Genomic DNA, 23821 nt, shown 5'->3' on the forward strand with positions numbered 1-23821 from the left:
TTATTTTTATTTTTATTTTTATTTTTATTTTTATTTTTATTTTTATTTTTATTTTTATTTTTATTTTTATTTTTATTTTTATTTTTATTTTATTTTATTTTATTTTATTTTATTTTATTTTTTTACCGTTATTTGAAAAGTTAAGAAATTTTAACGGACTTGAAAATTTTCAAGAATTCAAAATAATATTAAAATCCAATTGAATCGCTTCCAAAGTACCTCAAAATTGCTTTTTAAGATGAAAATAAAATTTCATACAACATTTTAATTCAAGATTTTTGATCAAAGTTGGATAAAAAGATTTAATTAAAAGCTTGAATGAAAATCATCCGAGTCTCATATAAAAACAAAACTTGGATGAAGGCTTACAACTTGCAACGACGAATCCAAGTCAAATCAAAACAAAACACGATTCCGTACGAATTCCGATTCGGCGCATTTGTCAGTCCGTTTTTGTACTCCGTTCTTTTTGCACACACAATTGAATCGCTGCTGACATTAAAAATATATTTCAGAATTAAATAGACTCTTGCAAAGGCAAAATAGTGACAAAAAGTGATAAATTTCCGCATTTCGAGCACACTTGAATCAAAAGTCGCAGCGACACGCAAAAGATACCCAAATTTAATCCGCCAAATTATTTATCTAGCCGAGAAATAATTGATTTTTACCTCTTTTTACCACACAACTGTAGAGTACGTAATACACAAAGGATATCCCCAAATAATATTACACACGTAGCGAGACGTCGACATACACACATTATAAAGTGCATTCAAATGTTTGTCAAGTGTTCTTTTCAAAAATATATCATGTAGAGTTAAAAATAAAATACAAGTGCAATCGGCGCGTTTGATTTTTTTTTCTATTTTTGGCAAATTTTGTGACATGAATGAAAACATTCAAAAAATAAATAAATAAAGTTGTAAATTAAATTGAAACGAACAAAAAACAAAATTGTCTGTAATAATCAAGTGCAATGTAATTCGATACGTTAAAGAAAAAAAAATAATCCAATTACAGTGTCAAGGTACGAATTTCTATTATTTATTACTTTTAAAAGAAATAAAAAAAATATTAAATGCGAAATTATCACGTTTAATAAATCAACAATTTTCTTTCCGCCGCGCGCCGCAGTGTCATGGTCAATGTCGCATTTAATATTTACAAATATCTCAAATTGTTTCATGAAAAATTTTATGGTCATATGGCGATACTTTGTTGTTGCCATATTTGCTGCTCTTGTTATTGCTCAAGATGCATTAACAAACATTAACATAGTTAGTTGAGATTGGTTTGAGATAGATGATATGCATCGTGATTATTCAGGTTTTATCTTAATGCAATGTATGTTTGTTTGAATTACGAGCTTAATTATATGATTTTTTTTATTAATATTATTATTCGCAATAAAATAATGAAGAAAAGTTTGTAATAGAGACGTGCTGCAATGCTATATGCAATTAATAAGTTGCTTGTGATATGTTAATTTTTTTGTTGTTACTTAGTTTTCTTTTTATCGACTTTTTCTTGCATTTATTTAATTCGTGTAAATTTGGTGTAAACGCAGAAAAATATTTAGTACAAGATTGTAGTGTGTGATTATTCATTGAGAGATTATTATTTATGAGAAATTTATTTGAAAAGAAGCTAATCATGAAAATCTTTTGTATTGTAAAAATGAATTGAATTAGAGCGCATTTTGAATGTTGAAATGTTGTTTCTCGTTAAAATGAGCGATGCAAAAATTATAATAATGCATAATGCAAAAGATGCAGTTTTACGCCCCCTTTCAATAGGTTTCGATATTTGTTTAAAAAATTAGTAGGTATGTAGTTTTTTTATAACAAGAAGATATGATGTAAGGGTTTAGTTATTTTTGCAATATGATACTAAACATCGATTTTTTAAAAAAATGAACCCTTATGTTAAGAGTCTTGTTCGATATTTCATTTGTTTCTAAAGTCATCGAGTCTTCAATTTTTATCAGTTAAGTTGTCATTTCATTGTAATTGCTTATACCCATCCTTGACTCTTTATGTAATTCATGAATTTTCTTAGTTTATGTAATGCTCTAACAGTGAAATCGGCAAATATAGTTAAATTTTAAGGCAAATCTTTATTTATTTATTTTTTTTTTCATTTCGTGAAGACATTGCCGCATTCTTTTTATTCAACTTTGAGTTAAACGTCATCAAGAGTTTTTTTTTTTTATTTTGTAAGGCCGTTCCAAATTTTTCCGATGTTTTTGTCCCAAAACACTTTTTTTTTAAATGGGGGGGGGGGGGCAAAAAAAAGTTTTGAAATACTTTTTCATTCAAAATGACAAAATGTTAACCAATTTGGGCCTTTAATGAATATTTTAGTAGTTTTTGTGGTTTTTGTGGTATTTACATTGAGATTTGATTATTTAAAATTGATCTCAGAGTATTTCAAGTTCAAAATTTAAACAAAAAAATTTCATAAAAATAACTGTCAAAAAATTTTAAAATATAATTTTTGAGAAAAAAATTCATGTTAAATTTCGTTTTTCAATAGAAAAATTATTTAAATTTGAAAATATTTGAAAATTTTTTAGAAAATTCTTTGAAAATATATGGAAAAAGACCAAAAAATGGTAAATTTTGATGAAATTTTTAACTTTTTTGTTTTTTTGTTCCATTGGATTTTCGGCTTTTGAAATGGGGCAGGGGACAAAAACATAGAAAAAAATTTGGAGCGGCCTGAATTGAAAATTGTAAATTTTGCAATTTTCTTTTTCCTCGAAAATTCCGGAAATTCTAAGCAATTCTTCCATGAAAGTATTGTTTGAATTTTGTCTCCTTTGTTTGAATTTCCATCATTAATTTCAATTATGTCATCTTCCAGAATATTTTTTCCTCCATTTTGTTGCAATTTCTCAGCTGCATTTTAATAGGTGTTCTTTGTAGGCTCATTTTAATAAATTCGTTAGACAAAATGTTTAGCTTTGTTTTTGAATTTAGAATGGAGTTAATAACTTATTAAAAGTGCTTAAATTTATTTTTTATTTTTTTTTGGCACATAGTCGTTGGTCGTTTATTTTCCAATAAGAATGTTTTTATAGTCTTCTTTGCTCATTTGTTTTTTTTTTGTAATTCGTCATCATATTCTAAAATCTGTTTGCTACAATTTGAAATGCTATCAAGGTTTTTTTGTTAAATGAGATTTTATAGTCATAGATGATACAGCAATGTGCACTGCTTGATGAATTTTTCCGTTTGCCCCATCGTAACTTAATCTTTAAGGGTTGGAAATTTCATAAAGTAGATTTTTTAATCACTTTACATAATGAGAAGTACCTTCCTTGAAAAATTTCATCATCACTGTAATGAAAAAAAAAATTAATTAGGTATAACAGACAGACAAAACTTACCTCCGTGAACGACTCTTAACTTCTTTAGAATTATCATCATTGCACAATCCCGCACTTGAACTTGCTCACTTTTAATTATTCCGTGAAGTGTCATTAAAGAGCTTTTCATGCAGAAATCTCTCTTCTTCTAATGCAATTTATTGAAGATATTCCTCACACGAATCTTGCATCAAATTAGGTGCTGCATGAGTGAAAAACTTATTATTAAAAATGTGTGTTTTCTTTTGCTTCATCTTCTACATTGTAAGCAAGCAACCAAATAGAGATAAAACACTCATAATTTACGGATGTAGAGCGAATAATCACGCTGTATTGTATGCAATTCCTTCCTCGTGAGACTCGTAGAGTGAGAAAGAAGACTCGCATGAAATGTAAATAAAATAATAATATAAAATTTTACGTGAAACAAGAGCACACTTTTGTTTATCCGCCAAACATACACTTATAAGTATAAAAATAAACCATGTATCAGTTTATTTTTAAATTGCTTTTGGTGTGCTGCGCTATGCATATTCCAATAATATATTTTCATTATTGTTTTTACGGTGTGAAATGAGCATATTTCAACTTGTCTAAATCCGAGACGTAAACCGCTATATAAACGAATGAACGACGTGCATAAACATTAAAAAAAAAAAAGGTAAAAACTTTGTGGCGGCTGACTTACAAAAGTTTCAATTGTTTTTTATTACCCCACATTTTTATGTACACTCTTTTTATATCACAAACTTTGCTGGCAATTGATCAGTTTTTTTTACGTTCAACCGAGTAATCATCGTTCTAAGTTGTGATTTTATTATTTTGTCGCTCTTTATTTGTGTGAAACGTGATAAAGTTCTGTGAAGTCTATAAGCTTGGGTGATAAATGGAGACTTTTGATCAGCTAAATTAAGTTTCTCCGTGGCCTGAAAATAGGTTAATTTTAATTTTAATTAAAAAAAAATTTCTTAAGGAATTTAGATTAACCGTTGAAAGGCTTAAATTAAAAAAAAGTCGATTTAAGCCTTTGAAACGTTAATTAAATTCCTTGAGAAGAAATTAAAAAGTTTCACATCACCCGATTTCAGTATTTCATCGAAAAATAAATGCCATGAGATTTTTTGATGGTTTTGTGTTAGTTAAGCCTAAAGTAGTTCAAAAAACCTAAATTTGAAATTCTTGAACCAACTTCAATTTTTCTATGCATTTTTAGTGAGATTGGGTATGTCAAAGAGGTACTTGAAAATACCCAAATGCACTAAAAATGCTGAAGTTCGTTCTAAAATTTTGAATTTAGGTTTTTCAGACTACTTTAGGCTTAACTAACACAAAATCATCAAAAAATCTCATGAAATTTATTTTTCGATGAAAATCGGGTAATGTGGTTTTTAAGTTGAAAAAAACAAATTTTACCATTTAAAAAAATAATTTAAGCCGCTCCAAATGAAAATCAAAAATAAAGTCCGATGCTTCATTTAATAAGTCGAAAATTCAATGGGGCAAAAAAAAAGTAAAAAATTTAATCGAAAATGGCCGTTTTTGGTGTATTTTCATAATTATTCAATATATTTTTAAATTTTTTTTTTCAAAAATTTTCAATTTTTTAATTTTTGTTTTGAAATTATAAAATTAAATAAATTTTCTTCTTAAAAATATTTTTATTTAAATTAAAATTATTAATAAAAATTTTCAAAATTTTTTGACAGTTATTTTGTATGAAATTTTTTTCTTTAATTTAATATAATATGAAACCTATTTTAAATAAGCAAATTTCAAAAACTATAAAAAAAAAAATTTTTAATTTCTAAACTTTTTTTTTAAATTTTTGTCATTTTGTATGAATATAGTATTTCAAAATTTTTTTTTTATGGACTTTATTTAAGATTTTCATTTGGAGCGCCCTTAAAAGGTAAAATTTAACTTTTTTTAAAATCGTTAAAGTAAGCTTATCAATTCGTTGATTAGAAATAATAACAGGTGTCTACACCCAACTCATAAAAATGCATTTGAGTTCATTTACCTTCCAATTTATGACGAAGTCTGAATAACAAAAAAAAAAAATCAAAATTGAAAAAACAGTGCCCTAGGTCTGTTCTCTATTGTTCAAAACGAAAATTAGAGCAAATTTTCACACATAAACAATGAATATGCTCATACGAGGCGCGGAAGATATAAAGGTACGTCAATTCAATTGTCTATTCATGCGTAGCTTAGTCGTTGTTATGTCTACAGATTATTCCATTTTATTATTATTATTCACCGAGAACAAAACAAACACATAGGAACAATAAAAGTATATTTTTGGACTCTCATGTGTTATCTTTCGGGGCATTAAAATATTTGCTAAAACAACAAAGCTCGTGAACTTTTGCATGTGTGTGATATATGGGCATGTACATGATTTATTGCACCTCTCTGGTCAAAACGCAAAATCTTTGGTGCAAAATGAGCTTATCTGCAAAATATTACTGTTTTTTAATCCATTAATTTATAGTTATCGCAGCAAGTAGCTGCAAAAAACACAAGAGAAATTTTCTCTAAAAACTCGTTGAAATCGTATTGCAAAAATTTATTGGTACAAGTTTTTTTTTTGGTGCGTTTTAACAATTGTTATTAACATGAAACGAGTTGTTGTCACTTGAATACTTTCAAACAAAATATTCAAATAAACTTTCAATTATTTGTTTGTTCTGCTCTTTACTTGAGCCGTTCAAAGAATTACAAATGAGGAAAAAGTAAACATAATAAAAATCGTTATCAGAAGAATTTGTTTATTTTTTTGTGCGAAGAATTTAAAGTTAAATAGCGATTTTTTATCGATGACGACATTCTTCCAGTTTTAAAATAGAAATTTGAGACAAACATGTGTTTAATTGGAGATAATTGAGTTCTTATCGAACCAAAGTGAAAATAAATCCGGTAAAGTTCATCAAACCGTGCAATTGTTCAAGATCATGGAAACAACAAAAAAAATCGTTGCAGTAGAAATAAAAACAAATATGATAATTTTGTCATTATGTTTTTACAATGAAAAATAAATCGTTTATCAAAATAATTTCATTTATTTACAACAAAAGGTGCTCAAATTGAATCATACGCTTCAGTGATAAGGTTTTTAATATAAAGTTAAGTGAAACAGAAAAAATGTGATTGAAAGTGAATTTAGTCTGTCTGTTTGTTTAACTTGACATGCTTTGCATCAAGCCACAGAACAAGCTCTAAATTGGCTAATGGAACTCGATTTGAATTTAAAAATTAATTTGTTGTAATTACATATGATGAAAAAAATAACATAAAAATTTTAGTGTAAAACTTTAAAGAAATTGAATTAAAAATGTTAAGAAACTTTAAAATTTTTAAAGAAATTTTAGAATAAAAAATTTTAATAAAAAAATTTAAATAAAATTTTAAAAAATAAAATAAAAAAAATAAAAAGCTCAAAAAAAAATTTTAAAGGTCAAAAAAATTAAAAATTTAACAAAAATTAACATAGTTAATAGCTCTAAAATTAAAAATTTGAAAAAAAATTGAAAAATCAAACAAAGTCAAAAGCTAAACATTTTATGAAAAATTTTCTGCTTGTCTAATTTTTAAAAAAATCTGTAGTTTGTAAATATTTGTAGATTTGGCTTTTTTACTTTTCATTTATTTTTTTAAATTTTCATTTAATTTTTTTTTAAATAGGTTTATTTAATTTAATTTTTATTTATTAATTTTTTTTGTTAAATTTAATATTATAATTTAATAAAAAATCTAAATTAAATTAAATATAAAAAAGAAATAATATTTTATTTAATAAATTTATTTAAAAAAAAGCGCTCAAATCTGTTCAAAAAAAAATTTAAAAGCCACAGATTTTTTTACATTTGATATAAAAATTCAGACAAGCGCAAACTATTTCATTAAAAATATTTTTTTTTTACATTTCTACATTTATTTGCCACACACATCTACAATTGAAGTGATATTGTTATAGCGTAATGAGCCACTGAAGATAACGACCTGATAATGATTTAATACAACAATTTTTTTTTGGTTTGCGTTTTTGTGGGCAAGTTTCGATAATGAATAAATTAACGGTGTGTATCGACTCCTATCAGGGGAATTCACGGCCTTGCATTGCTTGCGATTTTTTTTATTGATTATTTTTTTGTTGATTTTAATTCAATCAGGAGTCATGAGTCAACGCATTTCACTCTGTGGAAGTGAATAATTAATCGCATGGAGCGTATCCGGTTGAACATTCCCACAAATCTACCTCTCATCAAGCGAATGTCAACTAAACCTCAATTTTTTTTGTATAATTTCGAAATTCCTTGACCAGAGCGCACCTTTTACGAACGTAACACCAACTTATTCTTGCCAAAAGTCATCAATTACTCATCATCTTGCAATAACAATGTGAAATTTTTTTTCTGTAAAAGGCGCCGCTATTTTTGTAGCAACACGGAATCAAGCCTTGAAATGTTAATTTCATAATATGAGCAAAAAAAAATTGTGTCTTTCATAATATTTACACGATAAAATAAAAAAAACAAGTAGTTGTAATAAACAAATAAATAAGTAGTGACGTTGATTGCATCTTCATTATTTTTTCGTTGAATAAATATTCAGTGAATGGCAAACCTCGAATCAATTATGGTCAGAGTTAACGAGCGATGGAGAGAGAGAGTCAAATGGTCGAGGCTATGTCACTTAACAGTTCATCAGCACTTTTGGCTCGTTTTTCAACCGTTTTCAACAAATGCGTTTGGCATGGATTTCCAACATAAAGAAAAGAAGAAAAAAAATGCAAGACAGCATCACAAAAGCAATAAAGACAAGTTATGTCTATGTGAGAGACAGAAAGAGAGAGAGAAAAGAAAAAAAAAATACAAATGGAATTTTTTCTCTACATTGGACTCGATTTGAATCGAGTATACAATGCAAATGATTGCAGATGTTTGATACTATCGCAGCAAAAAATCAGAGACGTCCCATTGCTGAAACCAGAGACTCTGTAAAACTGCATTCCACACTACTGTTCGTCTCTTCTTATTTATTATTGAAAGAAAAACTTCGCGTCATATGCAAAAATTTTCTGCATGGCAAACGGAATGAGTGAAAAATAGAAGGGAAAACATTACAACATTCAACAAATTTACACAGCAAAAAATAGAAAGTATGGCAGCTGTATAGCCTCTTAGTTGCATGCTATTGCAGCAATCAAAACATAAATTGGCTGTAATAGGATTCGTTCGAACTCTAAAATTATTACGTTCTCGTTTATTTAGTAAACAGTCGTCTTATTAAAAGCAAAAAAAAAACTATCAGCGACATATTGTCGTGAGGAGCGCGCTTTATGTGTTCCATTGTTGCATCATAATTGCATTTGTTCATGTAAATTTATCGCTACGCTACGAGCCGTCGACAACGATGAAGGAAACTTTTATATTAAAATGAAAAATGTAATTTATATTCGTTCCTTCGAGTTTATTGTGGAAATTGTTCTCGACTGTGTTGGATGTTGGAAGAAGTTTGATTGCTTATGCTTTATGTGTTGAAAAAAAAGTGCAGGTAAAAAAAATAGTTTTTTTAACAACGTCTTGAAACTTATTGTAATTCTTTTGGATTTCTTGTGAGAACTTTGTGTGGTTTTCAACGAACTACGAGAAAAAGAAGTAATTGAAGCAATTTCCTACATTTGGAGTACTACTTAGAAAAGAGTTTCCGAGCTGTGAAAATTTAATGGAAGATGAAAAGAAACCAAAAGAGGATTCAAGAGCGAATTTTGACAAAAAACTGAAGTTAACATCACTCGATTTCATCATTTCATCGAAAAAATATGGCATGAGATTTTTTGATGGTTTTGTGTTAGTTAGGCCTAAAGTAATCCAAAAAACCTAAATTCAAAATTCTGAGAGTTGTTGAGACTTCAAATGACTTTTTGGAAGTAAACTCTAAAATTGCTTGGTTTGGATTAAAAAGTAAAAGATTACGATTCCACAGTATGAAGTACAATCCTTGAAAGACAGCAGTGCGAGCTACTATGAGCCCTATCTTAAAGAAATTCGTCTTTGAGAGAACAAAAATCTTCAAATAAGGCTCTTAGAATTTTAATAAGAGCCTCATTTGAAGTTTTTTGTTCTTTCAAAGACGAATCTCTGCTGAAAATGACAACGAATGCATTCAATAATGCTCATCGCTTCCATCATGATTTTTTTCTGTAATTTTTTCCATCGTAAATATGTTTTTTGAGGCATATTTTAGAATTTTATGATGTTTTTCGAAGTATCATAAAATTCATTAAATTTTAACTTGAACGTATTTGATGGAAAAAATTACAGAAAAAAATCGTAATGGAAGCCATGAGCGTTCTTGAATGCACCCAACATATAATTGGATAAACTTACCTATTGAAAAATTTAAGAAATTGGTCAAATTAAAATGCATCGAACACATCACCCGATATCAGCATTTCATCGAAAAAAAATGGCATGAGATTTTTGATGGTTTTGTGTTATTTAGGCCTAAAAAGTGCTATTTTAGAATTTTAAGATGTTTTCGAATGCATTTTCAGTTTATGTCAAAGAGGTACTTTTATATACCCAAATGCACTAAAAAATGTCTAAAATCCGTTTAGTTCGTTGTAGAAATTTGAATTTAGGTTTTTATTAGGCCTAAATAACACAAAACCATCAAAAAATCTCATGCCATTTTTTTTCGATGAAATACTGATATCGGGTGATGTGCGAAGAAAGTGATCGTTTTCGTGTATAGTCGCCCTATCTATATGTCTTTGAATTTTTTTTTTTTTGGTAATTTTTATTGACGAATTTTTTTGTGATGGGTCAAATAATTTGACAAAGTCCTGAAATTGCTTTGTTTCGAAGCTGCTATGAGGACAAGAAAGATTTTTGACGAAGAACTGACATTCGTTGAATTTTTCTCTTTGAAATTTTTTTCATTCCCTCAAATGAATTTTAATCTTTTGAGTCTTTTTTATGTCCACAGAAAATTTTTACCTTCCAAGAAGGTTGTAAAGAAGACCGTTGTTAAAAACAGTCAAACTTCGTAATTACATAATTAAGCTAACATCATGTCAAGCCATACGCCAGCAGTTTTGTTAATTATTTGCTTGGCTAAGCTTTGAGTGTTTTTTAATTTACCTTGTTTGTAAATTTTGCAACTTTTCCCCGAAGAAAATGTCACGACTCTCCACAAAAACACTTTCGAGCTCTAATTTACTCTCTGAAGACGTAATTTCAGAGCAATTTTACACAAAACGGTAAATGTTATGTTTTGCTTTTATGCCAAACCTGCATCCGGCACAAGCCAACTGCATTTTGCTATTCAGTTCTTTGAATCGATAGAGGAAAAAAAACAACCGGTGCAGCATTAAAAGCTACAATTAAACAATGCACCGATGCTCAAAAGTATAAATTACTTCTTTTAGTAAACAAATAACAGTTTAGTGATAATTAGCACACATTCAATGATTATTCACACAAATAGAGTGTGGCACATGCCTCCTCATTGAATCTGCTGAACAAAGAGAGTAACAGTTTTTTATTTTATTTTCTATCAAGAACAAAAAGCTGAATGAATTCGATGGTCGAATCAATGCTCAATGGTTTTATTTTTCAAATGGCCCGAGGGATGGCATTAAATCGGCAATAAATTGAGTGTTTTAATGTTATGCACTGATAAACTTCTTTTTATTACACTCGAACGTTCTTTTATCACGTTTTATTTTTGGCACAATCGATCTCTCTTTCTCTCAGTCGTTAATAAAAAGCTCACAATAAAAAGCTAACGGTTGCTGCAAAATAAAACATTCAGAATTTTTTGCGTTTGTAAAAGAGTAAAAAAAAGAGATTGAACCAGAATTGGCACGCGCGTCATTTTCATTTAATATTGTGTTAAATGACGTAAATCTGTTAGTAATTTACGGGTCTCTTGAGAGATTGAAAGATTTTTATCTAACTTTAGGCCAATACAAATATCAATTTATTTCTTCTTAATTTTTTTTCGATTTTAAAAAAAAAATCAATTTTTTTTAAATTTTTTTTATTTGTTTAATATTAACTCAAAATTTTAAAATGAATTTTTCAAAAAAAAATTTTTAATTTTTGATTCAATTTTTTTATTTTTCAAATTTTTAGTAAAAATATTTAATTTTTTTTTAATTAAAATAAATTTTTAAATAAGAAAAAATCAACTTTATTCATAATTTTTTAATTGAATATTTTTACTAAAAATAAAAATAAATTTAATTAATAAAAAAAAAAATAATATTTATTTTGAAAATTAAAAGAATTAAAAATACTTTAAATTTTAATTAAAAAATTTAAAATAAAAAATATTTTTGAATATCTAAGATTAATTTTAGCAAATAAAAAAATAAAATTTTAATTAAATTTGATTATAATTTTAAATTTATTTTGAAATTTGCTAAAATAAATTTTAAATATGTGAAAATGTTGAATTTTATAAAAAAGTTAAGAAATAAATTATTTTCAATTTTTTTTTTTAATTTTAATTAAAATAAATTAAAATAAAATTTAATTAAATAAAAAAAATAATTTTAAATTAATTAATTTAATTTTTTTAAAATAAAATTTTATTAAATAAATTTTAATTGAAATAAAAACTTATTTTTTTACCAACATTTGAAATAATAAAAAAAATCTTCTCTATATTTCTTCTTAATATTTAGAAAAACTATGAAATCGAAAACATTTTTGATAATTGTATCAGCCTTTCTTATTTTTTTTTTTTTTGACTAAACCAGAATGGAGACGCCTGATTTCACACAAACAAAAAAAAACTATTTTGTAATAATCGTGATTAAAACGTGAGACAAAACCTGCGAAAGTGCGTATGCCAACCTTTTATTAACTAACGCCGCTGCGTCGACATTCACTTTTATTTTGTTCCTCAATCAAGCAACTTTTTTTTCTCGTTCATTTATCATGTATGAAGACATTAGGTAGTGACTGTTGAACAGACATTTTTGAAATATTTTGCAATCAATTAAAAATGTGTCTATCGCCGTCGTAAAATACCTTTCATAGCTTTGCAAGACGAGACAGGACACAAAAAAATTGTTGGAACCAGTTATGCTGTTCCGTGTTGCTGCGAGACATTTTCCATAAACGAGAGACAGCAAAACGAGACAAAAAGAAGGATTTCGCAATACTTCTTCTTCTCCTGCAATTCGTTTTGTGTGTCATTCGCTTAAATCATTCGTTTAAGGTAATGCCTCTCAGCTGTCTTCTTGCGTACGTAAAAATTAAAATTACTTCATCATCGTGCTGGGTTTTTGTTCAATGTATCATCATTACATTATGCTGTGTTACCCATTTATCGTCATCAGATGGTTTTTCGTGTTTTATTTTACTTTCAATGTCTCTCCAATGCAATGCAACGAGTTCGACGAGCAGGAATGTGGCCATAATTGACATAATTTTTTGTGTGTTTTACTTAATTAGAGTTTTTGTTCGTGCTCGTTTTTTGTTTGGTTGTTAATCGTGTTAGCATCTTCAGCTGGAGTTTGAGTCGGAAATTAATTTGAGTGTGCTTCAGGTGATCAATTTTAGTGATTTGGGGCAATGAAACAATTAACTCGTGTAAAAGCGGTTGTTCAACTTTTTTTTTTGATTGATTCTGATTTTTTGTTTGACGTTTTTTTTTGCACGTGCTTAATTTTACTTTGAAGGATATTTTTTGTGATTTTATTTTTTGTGAAAATACAAAAAAAATTAAATAACAAAAAAAAATAATAAATAAATAATTGAATTTCAAATTAAAAAATTAATAAAAATTTTGTAAATTTAAATTATTTATTTAATTTAAATTTTTTCTTTTTATTTTTTTTTAGAAAGTTAATTAATTTTGTAAAATTTATTGAAATTATTTAAAATTTCGAGAAACTATATTTTAATTTATTTAAATTTTTTTATTTTTTCATTTTCTACAAAATTACTTTAATTTAAAAATTTAAAAAAATTTTAATTATAAAAATAATTATTTTATAAAAAAAAAATAAATTTAAAAAAATAATTATTTATGTAAAAAAAATTATTATAAAATTTATTTTAATTTTATTTTTGTTTAACATTTTTTTTTTTGCTTGTGCTTTTTATTTTATTTTTTTTAATTTGACTTTGAATTTTTTTAATTGTCAAAATTTAAGTCGTGGAAAAAATTATTTAAGGAATTAAATATTAATTTTTATTATCAAATCGACCAATTCTTTAAGAAATTTTTTTAACTATTCCTTCCTTTTTTATTTTATATATTTTTATTTTTTCTATAAAATTTAGAAATATTGTTAAATTTCAATAATTTTAAGAAGCATTATTTTTGCCAATCAAAATTTTTTTCCGTTATATTATTTTACTTAATTTTTTATTAATTTTATTATGAAATTTATTTTTATTAATTATTAAGTTCTTTATTATTTTTAATTTAAATTTTTTAAAAAAATTTCTAAGTTTAAAACGACTTTGCATTTTAGGTCATTTTTATTATTTTTCAGCTTTCATTTCTTTTAAACCTAAAATCTAAATTATCACTCAAAAGTTGTTAGTTTTTTGCCTAACAATAGTTTTTGCTTCAATTTTATCAAATTTTAAGATATTGAATATAAATATATTTTTTTTGATATTTTAGCTCCCAAAATAATTCTCACCGTAAAAATTTTGAAAATTTATTTTTTTGTATTTTTGAATGACGTCAATGTATTTTAATTTTTGATATTTTTTATTCTTTTTATTTTTTCAAAATAAAAAATAATAATTTAGAAAATTTTACAAAATAAAAAATTAAATAAAAATAATTTAAAAAAATATTTTCTGCATTTAAACTCAATTTTTGACCATAAAACTTCGTATTCACTAAATTTCTCTTTTTTCTCCATTTTTAAAACTTTTTTTTTTATCTAAACAAATAATAATAATGATAATCTCATATTATTTTTTATCTTCCAACAGAGATTTCCTTATGGAAACTTTACATCGTTATTACAACACAACAAAAATCGACAACAGCATTCAGCAATATCATCACACACATAAAAAGAAAATTACAAGTTGCAACAGCAAAAGCATCACAAAAATGTGTTCCAGCAGTTATCGTTGTCATCATTGTCAGTAGCAGCAGCAGCAGCGTTCGCATAAAATTTTATTAAGCGTTTGTTTTTTTTTTGTACTCCAACGTCTTCGTCTTCGTCACACATGAGCAGAGCAAGCCGCTTGTTGCATAATTACCACACTGCGCCGTACAAAAACTGGAACAAAAGGCATTCACACTTTTCAATCGCCAGCATCCATCATAATTATTGCATGCAGCTACTTTAAAAAATAAAAAAAATAGTTACCAACAAAAAATAGACATTCCTCTTCCGTACATTCGCAATAGCAACAAAAAAAAATAAAATAAAAATAATAATTATAGAAAAAAAATATTTGAAAGAGATAATTAAATTGTGTGCTTGCTTCATAATTTTTTATTTGTCTTAAATTTGAATACATTTCAAAAAAATAGTTCGACATTCACGTGACTCGCTAAGTGATTCGCACACAAAAAAATACTCACGCGATTAAAAAAAGGAAATAAAAAATTGTTTAATTAAAAAAAAAAATTAATAAGAAAAGAACAATAGGTCACGCTTCCACATTCCACAAAAAAAGCCAAGCAAATGCAATCCGCAGCATGCCGAAGCCAACATTAGAAGCAACAAGTCCCCATGAAATATTAATGTGTGCGTTAAATGATCTAAAACGGTCATAAAACGTGTTTTGCATGCCGAAGCGACGTCTTTTGGCGACGAGGAAATAAAATCTTCATAGAGAGAAAGGCAAAAAAAAACTCGAAACAACCTAAAGGGAAAGGCAATTTGAACCCAATCGACACAAAAAAAAAGCTTTAAAATTAGTCATAAACGGAGAAGGATGCGTATTAGTCGTGTAGTGAAAAGTAATATGCGTAGAAACGTAAAATTAGTGCTCCTTTTAGCTGTTATCTGGATCTTCCTCATTTTGTATTTCATTCAAGGCGGCCAAAAGGTAAGAATTCAAAAAAAATTTCTAATTCCCGTTAAACTTTCACTCAAAAAAAAAAGACCTTGAATGCACAAAATAAAAATTAATTGTCAAAAGCTTTTAAAACCATAGATAACGATCTTTCCGCCAATTTACGAAAATTGTCACGATTTGAATACAAAGAAGTGCCATAAACGCAGTCATAAATGCTCGTTTTTCGGTACAAATCATTAAACATTTTATTACGAATGCTATTTTGAATGATATCGGAATGAAAGGCATCGAAGAGTGTTGAATCATAAAAATACTAAAAATAAAAAAAAACGTGCATTTCTTTCGTAATTGCGTTCATTTGGAAGAAACAAGAGAAAAAAAAGAAAGATCAAAAACGATTTCCGTGAGTTAAATTATCTGTAGATAAAATCGAGAAAAAAAAGTGAAGTAAGTGTTTAGGAAGATCATGTGTAAAATTTTAAAGTACTTGAAGAGATGTGATAAGACAAGAAAAAAATTTTAAAAAAATTATATTTCTTTAAAATTTATGTTCGAATTATTATAGATTTTTTTCATATTTAAAATTTTATTTTTAAAATTTAATTATTTCTTTTTTTGAAAATATTTTTATTTTTAAATTTATTTAGTAATTTATAAAATTTAAATAATTAAAAAAAACTATAAAAGTATGATTAATAAATAAATTTCTGTTTAAATAAAATAAAAAAAAATAAATAAAATTAATATAAACTTTTATTTTTGACAAATATTAAATAATTTAATAATATTGATGAATTAAAGTTAAATAATTTAATTTATGAATTTTTTATTTCATTTATTTTATTAAATTTTGAAAAGTATAAAAAAATACAAAAAAAAATTAATTTTAATAAAATTTAATGTTCGCATAAAAAGTTATATTTCTTTAACTTTTTATAAAGAATTGAAAAAAAAAACAAATTTAAGCTGTTTAAATAAATAAATTGTTATTAAAATTATTATTTTATTAATTTTGGCTCAAAAGGAAATATTTTTTTTATTTTTATTTATTTTTTTTTTGTTATATAATAATCTTAAAGTAAAGAAATAAGAAAATTTTATTGAAACGTATTTTGTAAAATAAACAAAAATCTACAAATTTAATAATGAATTAACCCAATTACAAATTTTTGTCTAAATCTTTCCTTATTTGCATTAAATTTTATAAAAAAAATGAACAAATCGAGAAAAAAATAATCTTTAGGCACTATTGTCTTAATTTTTTTTTTGTAAATAAAAGACTTCCATTTAAGGAAAAATACCATGAACAGAAAAATTTCTTATAAAAATTTATAAAATATTTTTTTTAAATTTTTATTTTAAAATAATTTTTTTTTAAATTTTTTCAAATAATTTTTTTAAATTTTATTTAAATTTATACTTAAAACTTTTTTTTATTTTATAAATTTATATTTTTTTTTTTTTATTTTTTTATTTTTTTTTTTTTGAATGAAATAATTTGCTTATTTTTTTTTATTTTTTTTAAATTTTTTTTTTTTTTTTAATTTTTTTTTTTTTTTTTTTTATTTTTTTTTTTGATAGATTTATAAAAAAAATTTTCCATAAAATTTTTTTTTTCTCATTTGAACTTTATTATTACGTCAAAACAAAAAAAATCTCATCAGTCTCTTCAGTCAATCAAAATCTTTTAAATCGTGCATCAATCAAAGACGTTTCAAAGACAAAATATTTCACTTATTCACTTAATCAATCTCATTTGTCTAAAAAAAAAAAAAAAAAAGATGCTTATAAAATAATACAAAAAACATTGTTGTACATTTTTTGTTGCTAAGTACATAATAAGCACATAAAGAGTGCAAAAAGGCACGAGAATCAATGTAAATTTTAACATGAAATAAAATGTAAAATAAAATAAAAGTGAAATCTGTCTAGCTAGCACACAATGTGCTTCTTTTCTGTACTCGAAAATGAATGTTCCGTTAATAATATTTGTTCGTAACAAGGAAATAAGACAAAAGAAAGACCAATTTTATGTAATTGTCGGCATGATGTGACATGATTATTTTTTTGTTGTATTTGACATTCTTTTGTTTTTTTTTGCATTATTTATTTATTTTACATGAAAAAAAAAATAAAATTTTATTTTTTCTCAGAGTGCATAAAAAGTTAACAATTTAATGGGGGACCTGTATTAAGTAATTTAGTTCCGTGACTTATTTTTTTTTTATTTTTTCAGAACGAAAACCGTGCATTAAGACTGCGAAATGGTATCACAGGACCTACGCTCGATGATCTTTTGACATCAGCACGGAGCAGCAGTTACCATGAAACATCTTCACTGTCTCAGCATCCCATTCACTACTATTTCGACGAGAATAGTTACATCAAACGGGGCTCCCTGCGACCTGGCGAGGATCCCTATGTGAGAAATCGATTCAATCAGGAGGAAAGTGACAAGCTTTCGAGCAATCGCGGGATTCCTGATACAAGGCATTCGATGTAAGTTTCCATTTTTTCATCGAAAATCGACCTAAAATGAAGGAAAAAAATATTTTTTAATGAAAAATTTTTCAGGTGCCGCAAAAAAACTTATCGAAATGATCTTCCTAGTACATCAGTTATCATTACGTTCCATAACGAGGCTCGCAGCACTCTACTCAGGACAATTGTAAGCGTACTAAATCGAAGTCCCGAGCATTTAATTAAGGAAATTATTTTAGTAGATGACTATAGTGATCATCGTAAGTCCCAAATATCCAATTTTCTGTAAAAAAAAATAATTTTTAAAAAAAAATTTTTAGCTGAGGATGGCTTAGAGTTAGCAAAAATAGAAAAAGTAAGAGTAATTCGTAACGACAAGCGCGAAGGTCTTGTCAGATCGCGTGTGAGAGGTGCAGATATTGCCACAGCGGAGGTCCTAACATTCCTCGATTCGCATTGCGAGTGCAATGAAAAGTGGTTGGAGCCGTTACTTGAACGTGTTGCGGAAAATGACACGAGAGTTGTGTGTCCCGTTATCGATGTCATTAGTATGGATAGTTTTCAGTATATTGGAGCGTCGTCTGATTTGAGGGGCGGTTTCGATTGGAATTTGGTAAGATTTTACGATTTTTGTTTGAAAAAGAGACAAAAATTGAAATTTTGTTTAAAAATATAAAAGAAATTGAAAAATTTATGAAAATTTTGACAGCTGTCAATTTTAAAAATGTCAAAATTTTAATTAAAATCTGAATTTTTTAAAAAAATTTAAATTCAAAAGACATAAATTGAGATAAAATATGATAAAAATTAATAAAAAATTTATTTTTTAATGAAATTTTTAACAAATGTCATAATGACAGCTGTCAAAATATTTTTTCAGAACTCCATATTTGATCAGAACAAGCTTAAAAATTTAACAAAAAATAACCAAAAAGTTTCAAATCGCTTCAAAAATTTAGAATTTAGCGAAATTTCTGACAATTGTCAGTTTGACAGCTGTCAAAATTTTTTCCAAAAATTTTATTTTTATCAAACAATTGTAAAAAATATAAAAATTTACACAAAAAGCTTCAATTTGCTTTTAAAAAAATAAAAATTTAGTGAACAAAAATTTCAAAAAATTAAATTTTTTGGCAAAAAAATGTTTCAATAACAAAAAATGTTAAAAATTGACAATTGACTCAATTTTTGAAAAAATTCTTGAACTTTTTGAACTAAAATTTCTAAAAAAAAATATTTTCAGGTTTTTAAATGGGAATATCTCAGTCCTGACGAACGACAACAACGACAAAAAGATCCCACAAGTGCTATTCGTACGCCAATGATCGCCGGCGGGCTTTTTGTCATCAAGAGAGCTTATTTCGAGAAATTGGGCAAATATGACATGAAAATGGATGTGTAAGTAAAACCTTAAATTTTTCAAAATTTTTCAATTTTCTTACCAAATTTTTCATTTTTTCTCAGTTGGGGCGGCGAAAACCTCGAAATATCGTTCCGTGTGTGGATGTGCGGCGGATCTCTCGAAATAATTCCTTGCAGTCGTGTCGGGCATGTCTTCCGCAAACGTCATCCGTACAGTTTCCCCGGCGGGAGTGGCAATGTTTTCGCTCGTAACACTCGTCGAGCAGCCGAAGTTTGGATGGATGACTACAAAAAGTACTATTACTCCTCCGTACCGCTCGCGAAAAACATTCCCTTTGGTAAAATCGACGACAGACTCGAGCTGAAGCAACGATTGCAGTGCAAACCGTTCAAATGGTATTTGGAGCACGTGTATCCGGAACTAACGATTCCCGAGTCGCAGTTGAAGGGCTCGTTGCGTCAAGGATTGTTCTGCTTAGATACGCTCGGGCATCTCATTGATGGCACCGTGGGATTGTATCAATGCCACGAAACGGGCGGAAATCAAGAATGGACATTTAGCAAAAAAGGTCAATTGAAACACTTAGATTTATGCCTAACTCTAGTCAATTTTACGCGCGGATCAATGGTTGTTATGAAAATATGTGATGACAGTCTCGAGAATCAGATGTGGCGATTCCGTGATGGCGGACTCATTCAGCATACGAAGCTGAATGTTTGCTTGGATTCAAGATACTCGCAAGTGAGTGGCGTTACTGCCGAGAGGTGAGTTCAAAAGTTTCTAAAAAAAAAATATTTAAAAAAATTAAAAATTATTTTTTGATTTGAAATAATTTTTTTTAATTAAAAATTTTAATTTTTAAAAAATAAATATTTTTAATTTTATTTTTTTAAAATTTTATATTTTTATTTAAAAATTTCAAAATATATTTTTTAAAATTTTAAAAAATAATTAAATTAATTTTTTTTTATTTTAAAAAATTAAATAAAAATATTATTTTTTTAAAAATTTTAATTTCTCAAAATATTTTCAAATTAATTATTGCTTTATTAAATACTTTAATTTTAAAAAAAATAAATTTTAATTAAATTAATTATTTTTTTTAATATTAATAATTTGTTTTATAAAAAATTAATAAAATTTAATTTAAATAATTAAATTTTATGAAATTAAAAAAAAATATTTTTAATACTTTAATTTTTTTTTATTTTTTCAGATGCAACTCCGCATTGCAAAGCCAAATTTGGAAATTCAATACGCAATAAACTCGTGACAAACTCGAAAAAAAAAATTAATAATAAAACTTACTTAATGGTTTTCACTCATCCATCAAAGAAAAAGAATATTGTTACCAAAAAAGTATTAGTTTTTACATCTCTTCCGACAATAAATATTTAACAAAAATGAAATTTCGACAAAATTATGATTGAAATTGACAAAATTTGAATTATTACGTCAAAAAATTTTACATTTACAAGAGAAAATCGTCGAAAAAATATTATGAAAAACTGAATTTACCTTAAAAATATTTAATATTTTATTGAATATTATTCTATTGAAGAAAAAAATAAACAATTAAAATTAATAAATCACTGTGTAATAACTAGTTAATAGTAGATAAGCAAAAATTGATATGATATTGATAGGTTTAGTCCTTATAAATAGGTTAATATTGATAAATAAAACAGAAATAATTAAAATTTATTAGATTTTTAATTTTTTTTACTAAAAATGGGTAAGTTTTGAAATATTTTTAATTTTTTTCTTCAAATTTTTGAACAAATTCAATATTTTTAAACGAAAAATTATGAAAATTTTTTAATAAATTAAACTTTCATCTCTAATTTAAAAAAAAAATCGAATTTTTCAATAAAATTTGACATAAGTATTAACATTTCCTTCAATTTTTTGTGAATTTTTCACTTTTAACATCAAATATTTTAATTTTTTAAATGAATTTCGTTTTAGATTCATAAGAAACCATTAAAAAAGAAAGTTCATTCTAACATAAAACTAAACAAATTAAGGAGAATTATCTTTTTTGACGATTGTACATCCATCCAAATCCTCATGCTGAACTATTTCAATTCCCTTTTCATTCGCCAAATGCAATAATGAGTAAAAAGCGAGTCCTGTGCTCATATTTTCTGCCATAGATTTCGTCAAAACTTTTGGCAAATTATCATAAACGTCTTTGAACTCGATTTCTTTTACAGTTTCGCCGTTTGCTGTTTCAGCACTCGTTTTTCCCGGAAGTTCAGAGATCAAATTCCAACATTTTGATTTGAGTTGCTTCATGTCGACGGGTTTTGCTCGTTTCGCATAATGAATTTCGATTTTTTCAACTTGTTCCGGAGCATCGGCGAATTGAGTCCCGATAAAATCAGGAGTTGGCGGAGAAATATCATTAATTGGCGATGCAAAAGGAGGAGGTGACATGATATTTTGCTCGTCGCTGATGTTTGGATTGTCTCCTGCGGCGAAATCTATTTCGGGTTCTGTGCCAGCCTGAAATTCGAAAAAAAAAAATGAGAAAAGTAAAAGTAAAATTTTTTAATTTTATTTGAAAATTTTGCATTTTTAGCCTTTAATCGCTCAAAAAATTGAGTTATATCAAATATTTTGACAGGTGTCAAAATTAAAATGTCAAAAATTAAAAAAAGACAATTTTCATGACTTTTTTTAGTTCAAAACACAATTTTGATTATTAAAAATATAGAAAAAAATTAATTTAACAAATTTTTTGACAGCTGTCAAAATTTGAACTGTAAAAAATGACATTTGTCATAAATTTATGTCAAAAATAAACAATTTTTTGACGAATTCTTAAGTTTTTTGGTAATATTTTACTTAAAAAAATAAATTTTGATTTCTTAAAATAATTAAAAAGATAAAATATTTAAAAATTTTGACAGCTGTCAAAAGTTTTAATGTCAAAATCTTGTAAATATTTAAATTTTTTAATTAAATTTTAAACTTTTAGATAATTTTGAGACTCAAGCTACATTTCTTGTTCAAAAAATTCTTAAAAATGAAAATTTCAACTAAAATTTTGACATCTGTCAAATTTGTATCTATCAAAATTGTTGTGTCAAATCAAAATTTGTCAAAAATTTTAACTTACATGAACATCACGACAATATTCAATGTCAACTTCGTTGTTATAATCGTATTTTTCGACTTCAAGTTCGGGTTCTACTTCCTCTTTTATGTTCATTGGGCGAAATTGAGGTCCCGACAAGAAATTATCGAACATATTGTCCTCAAATTGCATGTGAGTCGGCAACTTTAACTTTTTCGAATTCCATTTTGTCCTTATAAACGTACTCGTATGCGTAATTTTCTTGATTGGATTCGCCGGATCTCGCTTCACGAACACATTTCCCGGATCAAAGTTGAACAAATCCTCTTTCGTGAACAATTGTACTTCCTTTTTCTTGCGTCGCTTTCGTTTGCTTGCCACAACTTGACTTCCTGCTTGACTGGCTTGCGTGAAACTCTTCCGTGCCATGCTCGGTTGACGTCGAATTTTCCAATGCGAAGGTCCTGCCCAAAAATCTGTGAAATTTTCCAACGGGCGATACGAATATTCGAGTGTGCCGGAAGTCGAATCGACGGGAGCCATGTCTTCGACGATGACAGGAGCTCGACGCAAGCCTCGACAACGCATAATTGCTTCGTGATCTTCTTCCTCGAGTTGCGAAAAGGCATTTTCGCCATCCGGAGGTCCGAGATCGATCATGAAATTGTTGTCGACGGGAATTGGTTCGACTTCGGCATCAGGATCGAAGACGATTCCGGCGCCAATACTCGCATTAATGACAGATCTGTCGTGAAAAGATGCTTCAATGGAATGATGCAAGATCGATTGCGGCATTTCTTCTTCTTGTTCGTCTTCGGCAGGCTTATCTGAGATGCTGTAACCCTTGAGTTCGTGATGAATGGCATGAAAAGTTGTCGCTTCATGCGTTTTTATGCGAACAATTTGCTGATTTTCGTAATTTTCGTTCTCATCGTAAACGGGAGGCTCCATTTCTCGCTTGTCCCAAAACGGCAAATCAGTCCGAAGTTGCAACGAACCCTTTTTTGTGCCAATTATGTTCTGCATGAGACGACTACTGCTGTTGACATCGCCCACAATCGAGTTTAATTTCGCAAAAAATGGATCTGTGAACGGATTTGTCTCCAATTTCGCATTCAACGACTCCGGATTTTTCGTTATGACGGAAGCTGTGCGTCGTTTTCGCTTCTCTTTTGTTCGTTTTCCCGACGAATTTTGATCTAAATTGTTGTTTAAACTGCGATCCATGCCATTTTCCGCTTCGTCGTCGTCTTCATCGGCATTTCTCGCAGCGCCAAGAGCTCGAGCGGATTCCCGAGTCAAGGTTGAAGCAATTCGCAAGGCTTGTTGATGCAAAGAATCAACCTTTAACACGTAAATTTTCGCACTTGCTTCCAACGCTGAGCCTGCCGTTTGAAAATTTGACATACTTTTGTGATGCTTAGCCACTAAATTGCTGAAATGATCGATCAAATGGAAATTCCAGACATTGTCGCGATTGAATTTCTATGAAAAAGGAAAAT

At 27.2% G+C, this 23821-nt stretch overlaps 2 protein-coding genes across 3 annotated transcripts in view; one reads left to right on the forward strand and one right to left on the reverse strand.

The window, feature by feature from the left end:
- LOC134831020 (condensin complex subunit 2-like) overlaps nucleotides 1–23821 on the reverse strand; it is a 40607-nt gene that overhangs the window by 16361 nt on the left and 425 nt on the right. Inside the window, exons 3-4 of one of the 2 annotated variants that reach the window (XR_010161987.1) lie at nucleotides 22362–23804; nucleotides 21168–21745 (exon numbers count right to left, since the gene is read on the reverse strand). Coding sequence is in view for 1 of the 2 variants with exons in the window: in XM_063844653.1 (XP_063700723.1) it covers nucleotides 21260–21745; nucleotides 22362–23804 (1929 nt within the window). In the remaining variant the exon portion in view is untranslated. Of the gene's footprint in view, nucleotides 1–20856; nucleotides 21746–22361; nucleotides 23805–23821 lie in introns of those variants that run through there. The other variant, XM_063844653.1, reaches the window with a different exon arrangement.
- Nucleotides 465–20922, forward strand: LOC134831021 (polypeptide N-acetylgalactosaminyltransferase 2-like). The gene is made up of 8 exons (XM_063844654.1): nucleotides 465–1030; nucleotides 14350–15423; nucleotides 17630–17892; nucleotides 17968–18134; nucleotides 18195–18487; nucleotides 19118–19272; nucleotides 19339–20001; nucleotides 20454–20922. The coding sequence occupies exons 2-8, from the start codon at nucleotides 15310–15312 to the stop codon at nucleotides 20500–20502; spliced, it is 1704 nt and encodes a 567-aa protein (XP_063700724.1). The 5' UTR covers nucleotides 465–1030; nucleotides 14350–15309; the 3' UTR covers nucleotides 20503–20922.

This window comes from Culicoides brevitarsis, chromosome 2 (genome assembly GCF_036172545.1).
Source record: "Culicoides brevitarsis isolate CSIRO-B50_1 chromosome 2, AGI_CSIRO_Cbre_v1, whole genome shotgun sequence".
In the NCBI taxonomy this organism is placed as follows: Eukaryota; Metazoa; Arthropoda; class Insecta; order Diptera; family Ceratopogonidae; genus Culicoides; species Culicoides brevitarsis.